Consider the following 19,415-nt stretch of genomic DNA (forward strand, 5'->3'; position numbering starts at 1 on the left):
AATCTTCTCACAAGCTTCTCACCAGGAGAATATAATTTCTAGAACAATGTTTTGTTTCATTATGAGCTTTGTCCTGTTCATAATTTTTATATTTTCTCATAGAGTTGTGTATTTAGAACAAAAGCTGAAACTGTAAATATCTACCATAGTCTCAGGCATGATTTCCTGTACCTAAAGTCACCAGTATGGGGCTGGTTCACCACTATTGGAACGCTTTTCCAAACTGCTAACAGAAATTCATGGGGAAATCAGATTTGGGTAACATTTTAATAGTAACACATCAGCCTGTAAACTATTCTTCATACCCTCATATCCAAACCCAATGCACAAAAACAAAAGCAGTGGTTTCTGGTCTCAACTCTACCTTAAAGAAAAATACAGAGGCACCCATATGCCCCTCCCTCAGCCACTGCACATTAACTACTACTTACTAGGTACTTCCCAAAACTTCTCTACAGATTTAAAAGTTTACTAATCAGGATTACAATAAACTAAAGAGAAATAAGGAAAGGATAAGTACTTTAAAAGACAGATCATCTGAATATAAAATCAAGTGGTAGCATTAACCATTCTATTATTATTTATAAAAATGGATAAACATCTTCTTGAAGAAAACATAATAGATACTATTATCATTGTTCTACCACCATAAAAAGATTATTTAACTTTAGACTTATCAGCAGAATCAAAGCACTACTGGGTGACAAAATTTATTTCTTGGTGTGGGAGAAGTAGGTAACAATTTTTCATAGTGATTCATTCTAATTCACGGTGTTTTATGGAAATATAAAATATAGATTAACGCTAACTTGAATTTCCTTAGAGGGAGAAAACCTCACCCAAACCTACCTTCCACAGCTAAACCTCTACCTGAAGTAATGGTAGCTTGCATGCAGAAGCCCTGGGGAGGCCCGCTTTGTGTGTAAGTAGGTGGCACTACAATTTAGGTAAGACAGGTGGAGGTTCTAGCTTTCAGAATATTTCAATCAGCCCTGCCTCCTGCTCTCTCTTCAAATCACAAACACTGAACATCTCCTCTGAGGCTGGTTACACTTTCCTCTCTGACTCCTTGCAGGCAGGTTATCTTCAGCTCACCACTGGAATTTGAACTTCTCTATCCAGTTCATCAATTCTTCTTGACCAAACAAATGCTAACTTTCCTCAATTTTCAAATTGCTCACTTCTCCACTGGATGTCACCTGGAGAAACCACTCCTCCTAGCTCTGTGATCATGCCTTTCACTTTCGTCTTTCTAGATCCAGTCTCTCCTGGAGGCTTACCTTGCCTATTTGGTGATGACTCTGAATCTCTTCCCTATTCCTCAACTTGGCATCTCTCTGCAACTTTCAACGTATCACAGCCTAGGACATTTTGCATTAGAAACTCTCAATGACAGTAAAATTGGCAAACACTAAACCACCTCCGCCCCTCGCCAAACTGGCACCTCTTTCCTACTTTCTGGCAAGGGTGCTTCTATCTTGTTGGTTCTCCAGGCTCACAACCTTAAGTTTAACGCACAGCCTCTTCTCCCTCTCCCCTCACCGCATTCTATTAGGCAATCGCACACTGCTAGAATCACAGAATTCCAGGTCCAGAGGTACTCCAGTTGGTGCCCAGCCCCACCCCCCACCCTTAACCACAATGGGCCATGCGTCCCATTAATAAACTAAGCTAGGACCAGAATCTAGGACTCCATCTTCCTGTTTTGCCATACTGTTTTTCTTCTACCGTCTTGGGCTCCCCACACATCTGTTATGGTAGATCCATGGGCACTTGCTCCTTTATGCCAGAGAGTTCGCATTTTAGTTGGAGAACATTTGAAAACGATTAAATATTGTACTAGGCTAAGTACTGCTGGGAGGTGCAGTAAGGATTCTCACAAAGAAGAAAAGTATGGGTTAGAAGAGATACTAGAAAAGAGAAAAGGCTCATGGAAAATGAGTAGCAATTTTGAAAAGACAAACTCCAGGGAGATGGAGTGTCCTAAGCAAAAAAGCAAGGAGACAGGAATGGGTACTGTGCAGGCAGACGGCAGGTCTTTTCACACGTGAAACATAACATAAAGGATTAGAATTGGACCTGGTGATCCCTGGCTAATCTATCCTTGACCTCAAAATTTGTCTTCAGTTTTAGCTTTTATCCACTACAGAATAAATAGGACAGTAATTTAAATTTCAGACCTCATAATTTCTAAAGGTTCATCACCCTGTGAAATAACCCTATCCTAATCCCTTCCATTACCCCTTTAGGGATGGCCTTTAAGTCTTGTCTTTGACATGATAAACAACTGGAGGCTCTTCTGATTTTTGGAATAAGAAAGTGAGCTGCTGAAAGAATGAAGTGTTTCACGGAAAGCAGCTCTTCCAGTCATGTGTAAGAAAGACAGAGAGAGATCAATTGGGGCTAGGGAAAAGGATTAGACACCAGCTCCAGGGGATGTTTTATTTAGGAACACTCTAGTGATAAAGGCCTAAATTAGTATGGCTTCGTCTGGAGCAAACAGGAGATGGTGGAATGAGCAGACCTTCCCAAGAAAGAATGATAAAATGTGATGAAAGCTTGAATATCAGGCGTACATGCGCACATATGCACAAAAGAAGCAAAGGTGGCTCAGGGCTCTCAATCATCATCTGGGGCCTGTCTGCCCCAGACTCCCTCATATTAAGCTTAGTCTTTACTTTGAAAGCTCCTAGCCTGTTTCAGGTCCCTATCACCAAGAACCTAGACAAAGGCCTTCCTCCCTTCCTTCAATTCCTTCCAAATGGCTACTCATTCAAATAGCTAGCAGAAGCTTTCTCAGATACCACCCTCAGCATGTAACATAGCCTGCAGTGGGTTCTATCAAAGCAAAACAAACTCCTCCACGTAGAAAGCAGACAGTCCAACTATAGGACCAACCAATTTCATCTTCCACTTCCCAACTGTGGCTCAGCAGTGTTAACCTTTTTCAGTCTGTTTGTTTTGTAAACAATTTCCTCTCTACTTCTACCTCCTATTTATCTGTTCTTTCAACCTGGCATACCTTCCCAAACACTATTTTGCCAATCCATACTAATCACTTAACATTCAAGCTTAAGATTAATTTCCTCAGCTAGGCCTTGTTTTAGATAAATCAGAAATCAAAGACTCAATGAGTTTAAGGACCCAATGCAGGTAAATGTGAAAGATACTGGGTGTAAAGCAACAGGGCCGTGGCAAGTACCTGGGGAATGAATGCCCAGCTGAGAAAGGACTCAAATTTTAAAATGTTAAACCTTTTTCTCACCAAACAAAACACTGCTGCCACCATTTTGCTAACTCTGAATTATGCCCACTTTAGCTACCATTAGCTATTGTTTTTTCCAGATGCCTGTGTCTATCGTACCACTACACTGGGGGTGTATTTCTTTCATAGGTTTTCTTACTCCTAGTTGTTATGATACAAAAGAGTCTAATACATATTTAACTTACAAGTATTTATCTACATTATGATAGAAAAAGTATTATAAAATCACTTTGGCTATGTTCTGTTTATATATGCGGTATACAACTATACGCATTATATACTTTATAGATTACTATTCTAGGTTGTATAGACAAAACAATACCACTATGCTTTACATCAACTTATGGATTCTCAAGAGTAATTTTTTTTTAATATAAATTTATTTATTTATTTTTGGCTGCATGGGGTCTTCGTTGCTGCACACGGGCTTTCTCTAGTTGCGGTGAGCAGGGGCTACTCTTCATTGCAGTGCGCAGGCTTCTCACTGTGGTGGCTTCACTTGTTGCGGAGCACAGGCTCTAGGCACGCGGGCTTCAGTAGTTGTGGCTTGTGGGCTCTATCCAATCTTTTGCCTCATGACCTGAATTTAGAACCTAACCTCCTGATATGCTTAGAGTTCTATCTGTATTGCTTGGTTCCTCAACAAAAATGATAACTTGTTTTTGTTTACATAGTTTTGTAATGTACAGAGTTATTTTTATATCCATAGTCTCAAGTGAGGCCTCCTAAAACCAGCCGTGGGTGGTAGGAAGACATCATCATCCCCCATTTCAGAGGGAGATAAACGAGTCTCCAACAGGCAAAGTTCATTGCTCAGAATCACCAAGCTAGTGGTTAGCAGAGTTGGACCTCAAATCCAGACTTCTGAATTTCAAATACAGTACCCTTTCCTTATCTTGCCTCTGTAACAGGTTACCTCCTAGGGCTGAACATGAAAAGCACTTAAATGCTCATTCAATTCTTCTGGCATTTTGTTTCCAAAGAAAATGAATTTTATAAAATCATTATAATTTCCAAGGTTCAGCTTCTGATTAAATAAAAACTAAAAAAAACAGTTTTTTTTTCTGTAAGGACCATGTATAGTAAAGGAACATATATAAATATTTGTGTTAACATTTTTCATTAAAAAAACAAAACCCTCATCTATGGAGTAGTTGTGGGTGCTTATCCAAACAGGATAAACTAGGATTACTGTTGCTGAAAAACTTTAAGATATCTAACAACCTAGAAGAGAAAAGTACATAAGAGAACCTCAAATCCTTTATTGATTTTAATCCCAATTTTAGACAAGAAGATGTTAGGTACTATGCTACAGTTCCTGAACGTTTTAAAAAATGCAACAAGAGAGCCAGCTAGAATGCTATACCACTTTTTATGCTTCTGACTACTGTGTCAATGGGAAAGGTACCCGGAATAAGTTCTAAAAGTCAATACCAGGACTTACCTGGTAGTCCAGTGCTACAGAATCCATCTTACAATGCAGGGGACGTGGGTTCGATCCCTGGTCAGGGAACTAAGATCCCACATGCTGAGGGGCGAGTAAGCCCGAGCGCCACAACTACTGACCTCACGCACCTCAACTAGAGCCCTCGCTGCAAACTACAGAGCCCACGTGCCCTGGAGCCTGCGTGCCACAACTAGAGAAGAGAAAACCCACAGGCCACAACTAGAGAGAAGCCCGAGTGCCACAGTAAAGATCCCGCGTACTGCAACGAAAGATCCTGCATGCCACAACTGAGACCCGACGCAGCCAAAAATAAATAAATAAATCTTAAAAAAAAACTGAACATTTAAAAAATAAAGTCAATACCACTATAAGCAAATGTCTCAAGCATGTCAGTTTTTCACCTAAATGTTTTTTAGTCTAAGTTTAACTGCACAAACATAACCTCAACTCATTGTTTTTTGGTTTTTTTTTTTTTGCGGTACGCGGGCCTCTCACTGTTGTGGCCTCTCCAGACGCACGGGCTCAGTGGCCATGGCTCATGGGCCCAGCCACTCCGCGGCATGTGGGATCCTCCCAGACAGGGGCACAAAGCCGTGTCCCCTGCATCGGCAGGCAGACTCTCAACCACTGTGCCACCAGGGAAGCCCTGTATATTTTTTAATGCAATCCAGTTTTAAAAGATAATGTAATTACAGGTGGCCAAATATGATATGGCATGTTTTAGAATAATGTTTAACTTACTAAGTACAGTTCCATTACATATGGAAGTTCAATAGGACTTCAACTTTTGATTTTTAGCTTTAATTAAATATTTGCACCAACTGGCTCTTTTGAAAATCAAGTAACTCTAGGGTTTAACTGACTAGTACTTGAGCTATAAATAAGATAGTGATCTAGTATCTTCATCCATCCAAGAAACAATGCAGACTGGAACTGGCTAGGGAAACCATTTTGATAAATGCTTTCAACAAGGTGATGTATTATAGTCAAAAGATTCTGTTAAACTCTTGGTTGGTTCACTGATTTTAGATTTCCTTGAATTAACCCTCTGTATTTCTCAGAGAATGTAGGGCATTCTTAAGCTTAGAATAAAAGTGTAGACAATACTAAAATGCTCAAAAGTTTAGTTCTTGACATCTGCCACTATAATAAGCCAATTCTACTGCAATAAAAACTGCTCTATGACCAAAGAAATCTATGTCCACTTATTTCCAGGGACTATGCCTTGCAATATATAAGAACTATAAAAGTAATATGTAATTTACTAAATAATGTTACTAAGTAATTTTAATTGTGCTGAGTAATATTAATTTCTGACACGATTCTTTTAGGGTAGGAGGGAAGAGGCAAAGCTCAGGTTTCTTTGGGGATAAATAAAAGAGAGTTACTTATCCTATAAAAGTTGTTATAACCATCTCTTGATTATTTACATATTGTTTATCCATCCAAATTAAACCTATGGTTACTTTTATTCTATCAACCACTATTGGTTTTGTCAACATACAACCATAAGAAATAGCATTCTGTTCTAGAAAAGAGTGATTTCTCTAAGAAACATATTATAGAGATCTTTCTAAGTTTATTTTCTAAAGTTAGAGATGTACTTGAAATACCTTCAGCTTCCCTTCTGAACCCATAATGGAGCTTTGACTCAACTTAAAGTGAACTCTTGAGTTATTTAAAATTAACCAATAGGTATTTATTAAATACTTCACATTTTATTTGTGTACCTAAGCTGCATTATAAGTCAAACTAAAGATAGTGCAAAAAGGGCTTCCCTGGTGTGGCACAGTGGTTAAGAATCCACCTGCCAATGCAGGAGACATGGGTTCAAGCCCTGGTCCGGGAAGATTCCCACATGCCACAGAGCAACTAAGCCTGTGCACCACAACTACTGAAGGCCGCACGCCTAGAGCCTGTGCTCCTCGACAAGAGAAGCCACTGCCATGAGAAGCCCACACACCTCAACAAAGAGCAGCCCCCACTCGCTGCAACTAGAGAAAGCCCACATGCAGCAGCGAAGACCCAAGGCAGCCAAAAATAAAATAAATTAATTTAAAAAAAGAATATTTAAAGATAGTGCAAAAAAATTTTCCAAAGTCAAATATAATTTTGGAACTTTGTGTCAAAACCAGAAAACTGTCTATAAATGGTGATGGGTCAGGTGACTGCTTTAAGTGAGATTGTTTTAGGAAATGATTATAGCCACCTAGTTACTATTTACTGAGCGCTTAGAATGTGTCAGGCCAGTGTAATCACTTTTACTAGCACCTGTGGAAATTCTCAGAACACCCTTGTGGAGTAGATACTATTATTTCCACAGGATCCCACAGGTAAATCCTGTGAAATCACATACGGTTACACAGCTAATAAGTGACCTGGAGCTCAAACCCTGGCCTGTCTCCCTTTAAGAACTAAGCACTCTACACAGCTAGCCTCTCCTGCTCCTCCTTAACAACAGTTATATAAAATGTGAAATATCTGAACGCTACAGAATTAAGAACTGATAAGAATCAATAGCTCTTTGGGGATCACTTCTTTGGTTTTGCATACAATTTAAGGAAAATATCAGGCACTTGAATTTCTTTTCACTTATGCAAATAAATAGTAAAAAGTATTTATGACTTATCCTGGGATACAATTTAAGATAGATCTTTCTTTCCTAAAAGAGGTACTATACCATTTAAAGAACTGTGGTTATAATTCTTTTATTTAAGAAGTCATTTAATTCTGCTCTTTAAAACATCACCTGATAGAGAAACCAAAGACTATCCAATAATTATATTTTAACCACGGTAATAAAAATAAATCTAAGCTGGGAAAGAAGAGGAAGAAAAAAAAAAAGATGGAGTATAAGCAGACAGTAGCACAGGAAATCAGTTAATCCTGAAATCAAATATACCCAGCTCTCGTCAAAAGCTGGTAATATGTTTAGTATGTTTAGAATGATAGTATGAATGTGAAATTTTGAGGTAATCCAAAGATACCTTAGTAAACGGTATCTCCTTCTTTGCCCCAATCTTTTATTAGATGCTCCCCCACCCCCCAGGGGAGAGAGAGAGAGGGAGTCATTAAGTTTCACAAAATCTAGTACTTTGCTTTGTCAGTCAATCCAACCTTACACATCGCAGAAACTCCTTCTCTGCAGATTTGGAAGAACCAGATTAAAGAGCATTTGGAATAAAGAATAATTTCTTTCTAGCCTTTACAGCATAGAAAAGAATGAAATATAAAGGAGATTCTCGAAACAGTAGGGAGAAGTCAAAAATCTAATTTATTTAACACAGTCCTTGTTTTTAAAGATAGTTTCTGGAAAACTGTAGCTATCTGCTGCAGGCCAAATTAAAAAAAAATTATTATTGTCTTAAACGTTACTATTCTATACAACTCTTTAAAGGAATATGGAAGGCAAAAATCCAAACTGAACAACCACCTAAAAAGTTAGTTACTGTGAACAAGCCCTTATAACAATATTTGAAGCATAATATCCCATCATTTTTTTCCAAGAGAGCGCTTAATGTGGACTTTATAATTGTGTAATAAGCTTACATGTCAAATCTGATTATAAATACAAATGAAGATTTGTTCTTTGGGATCATGATCTCTAGTAAAGTATAAGGAGAAACAGTAAAATAAACTTGAATTGGAAGATGGGTATTATTTTAATAGTAGAAATTTGTAAAATGAAGCATCTACAACAAAGGGAGCCATTAGAAGGCTTGAAACTTGGAAACTACATGATCACACACACTTAGTGTTTTAAAAAGATAGCTTTGGCTGCTGTGTGGAGAATGGACTATTGGGGGAAGAGTGGAAGCCTGGAGGCTAGATGGAAGTCCATGGCAGTGGTCCTCAAGAGAGATAATGGTGGCTGGGACTGGAGTTGTGGTGATGGATGAAGTTAGATTTCAGATTTTTGAAGACTGACAGAACTTGCTGATGGATCAACTAAGTCAAGAAAAGATATAAATCAAGGAATACTAGTCAATTACTAGTCAACTGGTGATGAGTACTGCCACTTACTGAAATGGGGAACACTCATGAAGATGTAGGTTTGAAGGGTGAAATCAAGAGTTATGCTTGGCACAAATAAACTCAAAATGGATTAAAGACTTAAATGTAAGGCCAGACACTATAAAACTCTTAGAGGAAAACATAGGCAGAACACTCTATGACATAAATCACAGTAAGATCCTTTTTGACCCACCTCCTAGAGAAATGGAAATAAAAATAAAAATAAACAAATGGGACCTAATGAAACTTAAAAGCTTTTGCACAGCAAAGGAAAACATAAACAAGATGAAAAGACAACCCTCAGAATGAGAGAAAATATTTGTAAATGAAGCAACTGACAAAGGATTAATCTCCAAAATTTACAAGCAGCTCATGCAGCTCAATATCAAAAAAACAAACAACCCAATCCAAAAATGGGCAGAAGACCTAAATAGACATTTCTCCAAAGAAGATATACAGATTTCCAACAAACACATGAAAGAATGCTCAACATCACTAATCATCAGAGAAATGGAAATCAAAAGTACAATGAGGTATCACCTCACACCAGTCAGAATGGCCATCAACAAAAAATCTACAAACAATAAATGCTGGAGAGGGTGTGGAGAAAAGGGAACCCTCTTGCATTGTTGGTGGGAATGTAAATTGATACAGCCACTATGGAGATCAGTATGGAGGTTCCTTAAAAAGCTAAGAATAGAACTACCATATGAACCAGCAATCCCACTACCAGGCATATACTCTGAGAAAACCATAATTCAAAGAGTCATGTACCACAATGTTCACTGCAGCACTATTTACAATAGCCAGGACATGGAAGCAACCTAAGTGTCCATCGACAGATGAATGCGTAAAGATGTGGTACATATATACAATGGAATATTACTCAGTCATAAAAAGAAACAAAATTGAGTTATTTGTAGTGAGGTGGATGGACCTAGAGACTCTCATACAGAGTGAAGTAAGTCAAACAGAAAAACAAATACCGTATGCTAACACATATATATGGAATCTAAAAAAAAAAAAGGTCTGAAGAACCTAGGGGCAGGACAGGAATAAAGACGCAGATGTAGAGAATGGACTTGAGGACACGGGGAGGGGGAAGGGTAAGCTGGGATGAAGTGAGAGTGGCATGGGCATATATACACTACCAAATGTAAAATAGATAGCTAGTGGGAAGCAGCCGCATAGCACAGGGAGATCAGCTAGGTGCTTTGTGACCACTTAGAGGCGTGGGGTGGGGGGAGGGTGAGAGGGAGACGCAGGAGGGAGGAGATATGGGGATATTTGTATATGCATAGCTGATTCACTTTGTTATAAAGCAGAAACTAATACACCATTATAAAGCAATTATACTCCAATAAAGATGTTTAAAAAAAAAGGAATTGTGTTTGGGTCTGTTAAGTTTAGATAACCTATTAAACTTTGATAAAGAGATCAGGTGTTGAAAATTAGTGCCTGGAAATGGAGGAAGGTCAGAGCTGGAGATAAATATTTGGAGGTCGTTAACATATAGATGACATTTAAATCCACAGGACTAGATGAGCTCACCTAGGGAAGTGAATAGATAAAGAGAAGGGAACTGGGATCTCCAACTTTCAGAGGCCAGTCAAGCAGTGGATAATCAGCAGAGGAGACTGACAAAGAATGGCCAGGGAAGTGGGAGGAAAATCAGGAAAGTGTTTCTAGCAGGAAGGAGTAGTCAACTGGATGGCATGATGCTGAGGTCAGGTAAGACAGGAACAGAGAGATGACCACTAGATTTGACAACAAGGGACCTAGTCAGGTGCAATCTCAGGGATGTGATGGACACATCCCAGCTGGAGTGGGCTGAACAGAGGATGGGAGATGAAAAAGCAGACACTATTTCTCAGACATATCCTCAAACATAATCCTCTCTTTAGGTGTCCCCTTGCACAGAGACTTTATTGTATGTATGTATGTATGTATGTATGTATGTATGTATGTATGTATTTATTATGTCTGCTTGTTTCTACTAAGGCACGAGCACTTTCTGGACCATCCCTGACTTATTCAACTTTATATATACAGTGCCTAGTACTATGCCTGGCACGTATCAGAAGATAAACAAACACTGGCTAAATGAATAAATGCATATTTGACAGTTATAGTTATAATTCCTGTTCCTACCTCTTAGTCTTTTATTAAAGAAAAAAACATCTCAAGACAACTGAGTTTTTATCACATGGATGTGTTTTCTGGCTATCTGAGGCATCATGGTTTCCAACAATGAAAACCAAAAGCCATGATACTAAGTATCATGGCTTTTAAAAATCTGCTAACACGTAAATTTACAAGTAAGCATATTTAGATCCTAAAGTATCTCAAAGAATCTTATTAGAAAGTTCATGCCTGGCTCCACCCTTGAACAAGCTCACCCTTCATGGGAAAAGTCTTCTAGCTAAGGTTATCTCCATGGACCATGAACCAAGTGCCCATAACTAGTCCATGACAATGTATATGTATAACAGAAGTTTCATGTACTCATGATTATTTTTTGGTTTGTTTTTCACAAACTGTCAAACAAAAAAAAGAGAATCAAAACACCAAAACAGAAATGAAAGTAATCTGAAGTGAAAACACTGACCCTTGCAAGGCCTTTAGGAATCTTTTAAAAATGATGCTTGAAATGTAAATCCAGGCACATTGTAGAGAGTTACTTAATGTTTCAATAATCGCTTGGGACAGAAACCATGGAAAATATGATCTTCACGTTAAAATCAAATTCAATTTTCATATCATCTGTACTCTACAACAGTCTTAAGTGCAATTTATAGAGAACTTTATTGGATAAAGGAAGCCTATAAAAATCCGAGCAAAATTTGAAAATCCCTGTTCAAAACCAAAATTTCTTCCACCTAATAATTTCAACTTCCCCCAAAACATTACCAATCCCCAAAATTTCCATCCAAATGGAAAAGTTTGAGACATGTAAATAATATATGGCATTGTTCTAGTCTAGCCTCAGACCCAAATATACTTCTCAAATATAAAACATCTAATCAAACCTTAGTCACCAAACAACAGACTGAGTGAATGTCCACTAAAATGGTACTTTATCTCCCCCACCCCACCCCACCCCACCCTCCCAATAGCTTCTGATTTCCCTTTTTTTTTTACTAAGGGTACCCCTCCTAGTGCTGATGGCTAGAAATTTCCATTTAACCCTGTTCCTTTAAAATCTGTTATTGAGTTCTATAGATTCTATTCATCTGTAATGTCTTGTCTCTCACTAGCATCATAGTTTAGATCCCACTCATCTCTGACCTGGACCACATACTTCCTCCTAACTTGTCTACTGCCTTCCAGATTCATCTTATACTCATCATGCACACTGAGGCCAGTATAATCCTAAAGCATTAGCTCAAATCACCTTAAATTTCTACTCAGTGTCTCTCCAGTTTTGAGAGAATAAACTCCAACCTGCTCCAGTCTCCCTTTCCTCTCTTAAATCCAACTATATTTTCTCCAACACTCGAGGTTAAGTGGAACAAGGGTCTTCCTTGCAATTCTCAAAGCCTGCCTTAGCTTTTCTACTGCTGTCCTTTCCTTTCCTGTGCCATTCCTTCTGCTGGAGATGTGATTCCCCCCATCTAGTCTCTGCCTGTTAAAATCCTAAAACCCAAAGATGTTTTTTAGACCAATAACATATAGGATCCCCAACAAGAAAGAAACTTATGCTCTTTGTCTAACAACCTAGTTATTATTGAACTAGTAGCAAATGCTCTGACTACTGAGTTCAATTCAAGGTGCTAATTTGATTCATGAATCTTTACGGAGCATATAGTCTAATAAGATTCTCTCTTTTTATATCCTATATTAAACTGCTAGCCATGAGATTCCAGGTTTGGCCTTTGCTGGCAAAATATTAGTGGAAGCCCTTAAACCAGTTCTTCCTAAAGATTTAACGTGGCTCCAAAGTGCCATAATGCCACAACCAAAATAGTTAGATAGGTAGATAAATTGAAAGGAAGGGAGGGAGGGAGGGAAAGAAAAGAAAGCAATTCTCCATAAATCTGACCTGATTTATGCCATGTTTTTCAGCTTCAATTTGGCTGTAGAGACACAGTCATTAAGTTACTGTATTCTACTCCAGACCTGCTTTTCTAGATTTTTGCATTAAGTCATGGGAAATGTCCTATGGAGCTGAGGTATGCAGGAGAGTCAAATGTGCTGTGGTTATATACATGCTCTTTTCTTTATTCTAAAACTCAGCTCACCTTACATGAAGAAATGCCCATATCATCACATTTTAGGGACATCTTCTCAAATACTCCAAATACATTTGACCCAAACTGGCAAATAACTGGGCTGAATTCTGGTGCCACGGTCCTGAGCCTCTCTGTAGTCACAGCAAGTTGTTAAAAATGACCCAGCAGTGGTTCTCCTGAAATTCTCATTTTCCTCACTTTGCCGGCTTTATCACAAATTACCTAATAAGTGCGATGTGCACAGCTTCCATAGTTTTTCACAAGTGCAAATGGAGCAAATGGAAAGGTTGGATCTGGTGACTGTCCTTGATAAGCTTTCCTGTAAATCATTCCGAGAATTTTACACCCCTTTCCTTTTAAATTCTTTTGTTGAACATGTTCCAATCCTTCACATATGTTCTTTCTTTCTCCTCTCAGTTCTGGTGCCAAGGTTCCCTGTCTATCTCTTTAGGCAATCTGGCTACTGCTTTTCACTAGGAGGAGCACCCTTCTTTGCACTGAACACCTGATCAGCTGAAAAAACTTTTCAAACACTTATTGCAAAATGGGGCACAAACTTGACTTTACTTGATAAAAAGCATTTTAATATCAAGCTCAGCCTGAAGATGGGTCTAAGTTAAATAAGATTAACTTATTTTAATTAAAACTGGCTATATTTAAAAACTGCAACAAAAGGAATCTGCTAAGGCAAACCTCATTGTTTTACTTAGTAAACATGTCAGCAGCAGTGGCAGCTCTGTGCTGGCAGGTCTGGATGCTTGAATGGTGCCTTAAGGAGAACAGGGTCTTCTGTATTTGTAAAAGCAGATTATTGAACACACATGTACACACTCAAAATTGTTTGAGGGCAGGCACAAAAACGAAGAGATAGGAAAAAGTAAGGTATGAGTCTTTTTGTGCCTTAAACCACAATGAATCAAATGCTGATATGTTCACGAGGTAAAAAGAAAGGAAAGGAGAGGATATCTCCTACTCCATGACCTGTGGGATCAGTGATTTTATATAAGATCACGGAACACATTAAAGGGAGCAATTGTGAAGAATAGTAACTTTAGAGGTTTACATAAGACTTTATGCTTTGACTGGAAATAACAGTATCTAGTAATACTGAAAGAGACTGAATTCCTCATGCAAAATTAAACGTTAGGATATTTGTACAAATTTTCAAAACACTATCATTTTCCTAGAAGACACTCATCAAAGCAGGGAAATTTAAAGCCAATAATTGGAGTTGGCAAGAGAATGTGTTAACAGAATCCTTCTTAAAGTCATCTCCTTTCTCATCTTCAGGCATAGAGAATGAATGGCCCCTGCTTCCACATGCATCTATGCAAGACTTTTTATGTAATAGTTGGATAAACATGACAGTATTATTTGAGCCACCACCTTTGAAACTTTGAGTAAACATTAAAAAAAATCAACAGGCTCAGCAATAAGAGAATCTGAAAACAAAATTTTGATAAGATTTTTGTTACTACCAAATGAGTTACTCAAATGTCAAAATAAAGCCAGCTACAAATTACTGAAGGAATTGGCTAAAATAAATTTTAGAATTTTGAGGTTTAATTTGAAATAGTTTTAGGATACATTTGGGAGAAATATGTAATTACAGTAACATATGATCATTTAAAATATGTGAGGCTTATATAGACCACAAATTCAGACATCAGTTTAGAATGACTATAAAGTTGTAATATGTGATTTTTATTTAGTAACCTGTACCTTCATTCAAAATAACCTATCTATAGGGAAAAAAAAGTAGTTTTGCAATATATACTAAGTATCTGTATAAGTATTCTGAGTTCATTCTGCAAACCATGAAAATAACTTTCCAGTTAACACTTTTATATATAATCAACTTGAAACTATCTCTGTATTCAAACTGAGTGGAAAACAACTTTTAGGAGATATTTACTCCAACTATAACTCCCATTCCTGGAATCACAATGTCTCTATCTTGCACCCCAATCTCTGGTTTAAAAGGTTCCCAAGTTAGCTTTCCTCATTTCTTCTCTAAAAATAGAAAACTTGAGTAATGAAGGTCAATTAGGTTTGTTTGTCTTTCGAAACAGTGAGGAATTGTTTCTAATTAAAAGATTCTGTTTCCATGAACTCTAAAGAACATCTGTATTTAGCCTAAGTCATAGTTTCCTAAAATTCTTAAATTTACCTCCCTGAAGTCTTGGGTCAAGTGGATTAATTTAGGAGAGTAAATCCAATGGACAAAATAATCTGGATAAAAATAACTCTCTGATGCTTAATTTAGGAAATTAACCTGTTGAAATTTCTGGCTCTTAGAAAGTCATCAGAAGAGGAGGCATAACAGTCATAACATTGCATGGGCCAAAGCCACTTGGAGGCCACTTGTCAAGCATCAAGCACCTTCCTATCTAAGCACAGGAATGGTAGGAGCAGTTTTATATGAGAAGTTAAAGCCATCCTGCCCCTCTCGCCAGGAGAGAATAGAAACTTCTCCCTGTCTAGCCAATGCATTCCAACATTTTTCCAAATGCAGCTACAATTTAAAGTTAGGAGCCCTAATTTGATAAGGGTGGAAAGTGAAAGCGTAAAAGACCAAGTATGTATCCTTCTACTGGAGGAGAAAAGCTCGGCCATTTGCCCACTGCTGGCAACTTTACCGTGTTGATGGGGGAGCCGTGGTCTGGCCCTAGTCAGAAGGTGGGACACTGAGGACACATTGTGGGAGACTTGGCTGAACACACCAGAGGATACTGTAGTAAGTTCCAACAGTACCTCATTTCTTTTTCTTTTGTCTCTTCCCACTTTTCAGCTGTCTGAAGTTAACAGTCTCACCCCAAATCCTGCTTTTCCAAGCCCCTTAAGAAGTGTTTCTGTGGCCAAAGTGACAGTGAGGCCTGGGGACAGGAACTGGTTAAGTCAGAAACAAGGCAGTGTCCAACTGCAACAGCCAAGTCAGCTTATTTCTTCCTCCTCTCCGTGCATAGTACTGCTTCTACTACCAACTTTTAGAAGAAAAGGAATCCACAGATTGTCTCAATCTACCTGGATCCAACTCAGAAGGGTAGAGGGAGTTGGAAAAGTCTTCTCCCTTTCCCTTCTCTGCCTCTATATAGATTGACTAGATACATTAATTTGCATGCACAGAGATGGAAACAGATGGTAATGATATTAATAGGCAATAGAAGTAGTCAGGAGCAAGGAAAGCCATTGACTTTGGTACCTTTGACTGTAAAAATAAATATAACTTAAAAAAAATCAAGAACTAAGTGGTGGGTTGGAAGAGGAAGAATTTTTGATCTGCTGTTTCTTAAGACAGTGGTATATATGTGGGGCTTTTAGAATCCAAGCATTCCAACTTTAATCCCAAGCACGTAAACACTAAGGTGCGGGAGGCAGAAATGAAGGGAGAAAAACAAACAGCATTCTCAGTGAGCACTGGGGGCTTCTCTGTCACCTCTCTCTCCCTGGGTACCATCCCTTCCCTGTGCGGGCCTCCTCACCCACCTCTTCCGGGTCAGTGTCTGTCAATCTTGTTGTGATCAGCTGTACAGTTTGCCAGTTGTCCCCCCAAGGTGGCTGGCTGACCTACTGTCCCCAGAGATGCCTCTCCCCACCCCTGTGTGTCAGTCTTTTTCTGCTCCCTGGGTCTGTTTCTGACTGGAGGTTGGCCTCCTCCTGCTGGCCTCTTCCTCTCCGGTGTTTTTCTCTTTACATACCCTGACCTACCTTCTTCCCACTGTCATTCCTTCCCACACTCTCCTCTTGGAACAGGCAAGCTTATCTCTCCATCTTGCAGGGCTGAGTTTCTCTCCAGTGTCTGCCCCTGTGTCCCTCTGCCTGCCTATCTGGCTTCCCCCAGATGGGCCTCCCACGCCATGCTGGTGCTGGTGCTGGTCTCTTCCCTGCAGATGCACCTGTCTGGGAGTAGCTACTGACACATGCAGTTTTTATTTCTTGTATTTCCTCGCATTCCTATTGCTGTGTGACTTCCCAGTCATACATGAGACCCTCTTTCCCTGAGACTTCATGGTGTGTAGGAAAAGTATCTTTCTCCCTGTGCATGCACTCCTCCCTCCACCCCCGAGTCTGAGTGTTTTTCGCCTATGCTTCTCTGGTGGGTAACTCATATGCCCTGGAATGTACATCCATGTGTCCACTCGATTCTGTGAGTGCCATCCTGAGGGCATGCTCATTTCTGAGTTGCTCCTGCTGTTTACATGTACACTATCATGTGAGCTCATGCACTCCTCAAGCTGTGCACAACTGTGTGCCTCCTCCTGTGTGCATGCTTATGTAGGGGCCCCCTGAAGGTAAGTCTCCCTTGGCCCAGGTTCACACCTCTCCTGCAGTTTTGCCTCCAACTCTGGGCCTTCCTTCCAAGCATTTAAAGGGCCTGGCACTAGTGGGAGCTCAACAGATGTTAATTCCTTTCTCCACTTTTATCTGAATAACTATGAGCATGTCTGGGTATCCCTCTGGCCCTGCTTTATGAGATCAGTTAATCGGAGCGTGTTTCCTTGACATGGACTTGGCTATTTGTCAGGATACTCTGTGGGTTCTCCGCTCCACGGACGGTCTCTCTTCTCAGAGTGACTGTTACCGGTCCCTCATATGGTATATCCCTCCCCTTATGCGATGCGTCCACTCTGTCTCCCTCACTCATTCACAGTACTGCATCTCCATAAACGGCTTCCCTAGGCACTCCGGTTGCGGCGTTTCTTCGCTCTGCCTCCCACTCTATCCCTCACTTTTTTTTTTTTTTAAACGTGAAAACGCGTCCCTGGGTTTGTCCTCCAACTGCCGAGTACGTGAGCCTTCGTTGTGCTCGAGTTGTGTGTGTCCATGGATCTCTCTCCGGGACGCGGTGCAGGGTGAGAAACCCGAGTCAGCCCGGGACGCAGTGTATCTCCGCCCCCGCCCCGGCCCCTCGATCCAAGTCTCCAAGTCTGTGAATCCGCCTCAGACGCGAGCGACGCGTCTTTCGGGTATGAGGAGCCACGGAGACTCTCTCTCCTCAGTAACCGATGTCTCTGCTCCCGGGTGAGCGCTGGCTGTGTGTGGCTCTCGCTACGCGGTGTTGTGTCTCTGGGAACGCGAAGCGCCCGTGTGCCCGAGTCTCTGGAAGTGTAAGGTGTGTCCCCCTCCTCCCTCATACGCGGACTGTCTGTGCCTCAGCCTTTCCGAGTACACGGTGTGCCCCCCGCCCGGCCCCATAAGCTCAGCGCCTGTATCCCCAAGTTCTTGCGAGTACAATGTGTATCCCACCTTCATACGCGGAGCGCCTGTGTCCCGGTCTCTGCTGGTCCGCGGTGGTACCCCCAAAACGCGGACGATTAGTGCCCGCCGGTCCTCTCGGGTTCGTTACCCGGACGCTGCCCTCCGACCCCTCCCCACCCCCCCGACACGCCGTGGGCAGAAGAGCCATCTCACTCGTCTCCCTGTTGCCTTTCTCCCTCACTGGGACAGAAAAGGCTAGAAAACCCAGGCGCCGTCGGAAAGTCCCGCAGCGGCTGCGCAGCCGAGCCAGGGCTGCGGCTGCCTCGGCCCCGCCGCCAGGGGCCGCCCGCCCGCCCGCCTCCCAACGCCCAGGCGCCCAGCTGGCCCGGGACGGCGGCGTCAGCGACCCTGCCCGGCCCTGCCCAGCCCTGCCGCCGCGGGCGCTGACGGCGAGCCCCTGCTCCACCGGCCCCAAACCAGGTGCCGGTGGCAGGGAGAGGCGCGGCGGGGCGGCGAGGGACGCCCTCTTCCTTACCGAACCCGGCCAACTGCCCAGCTCACCTCGTGGCTCTGGTAGGTCTCGAGCGCGCGGATCGCCGTCTCGGTGAGCTTCACATGCAGTACGGTGGTGTTGTCCTGTCCCAGCCTCCCGCACGACAGCCCATAGCGCTGCTCCTCCCGCAGGCCCGCCGCCCCCCCTGCCGCCATCTTAAACTCCCCGGGGTGCCGCCGCGGACGCCGCTCGGGCTCTAGCCTCCACTGCGGCCGCGGCTGCTCGGGCTTCTGCAGCCGCCGCCACAGCTACGGCCATCCCGCTGCTGACGTACTGTCATATACTGCGCGCAGCCAGACCTCGGGCTGCCACCGCCGCCACCCGCCCCACCCTCCGGCCTCGTGCCCCGCCCCGGGCTCGTCTCATTGGCCCCGGTCCCCTCAGAGCCGTCCTCATTGGCCGCCCTCCGCTCTCACGGGGGCGGAGCCCAAAGTCGCTGGAGTTTGCTCCCGGGACGGGACGTCCGAGAGGTAAGAGGCTGACGTCGAGGTGACGCGCCAACTTAATCGTACCTGACGTCACGTCTGGTCGTCTTGGCCCACTGGCCGCTATTGGCCAGGCTGGTTTGGGGGATCCCCTGCTAATTGGGTGTCCAGATTGCCTGGTCTGGTTACCTGGGGTCGAAGCCCCGCCCCTTGGGGGTATAGTAGTAGAGAGCCGGAGTGTAGGGGAGAGTCTCTTCCTGCGCTGGTGGTCCTTGGAGAG

At 41.8% G+C, this 19,415-nt stretch overlaps 1 protein-coding gene across 1 annotated transcript in view; it reads right to left on the reverse strand.

Annotated features, from left to right (window-relative positions):
- Positions 1 to 18,991, reverse strand: part of ELL2 (elongation factor for RNA polymerase II 2) — a 72,389-nt gene extending 53,398 nt beyond the window's left edge. Inside the window, exon 1 of the mRNA XM_065874074.1 lies at positions 18,719 to 18,991. Within this exon, the coding sequence (XP_065730146.1) occupies positions 18,719 to 18,865 (147 nt within the window). The 5' untranslated portion in view covers positions 18,866 to 18,991. The remainder of the gene's footprint in view (positions 1 to 18,718) is intronic.
- Between the last annotated feature and the right edge of the window lie 424 nt (positions 18,992 to 19,415).

The sequence above is a fragment of the Phocoena phocoena genome, chromosome 3, assembly GCF_963924675.1.
Source record: "Phocoena phocoena chromosome 3, mPhoPho1.1, whole genome shotgun sequence".
In the NCBI taxonomy this organism is placed as follows: domain Eukaryota; kingdom Metazoa; phylum Chordata; class Mammalia; order Artiodactyla; family Phocoenidae; genus Phocoena; species Phocoena phocoena.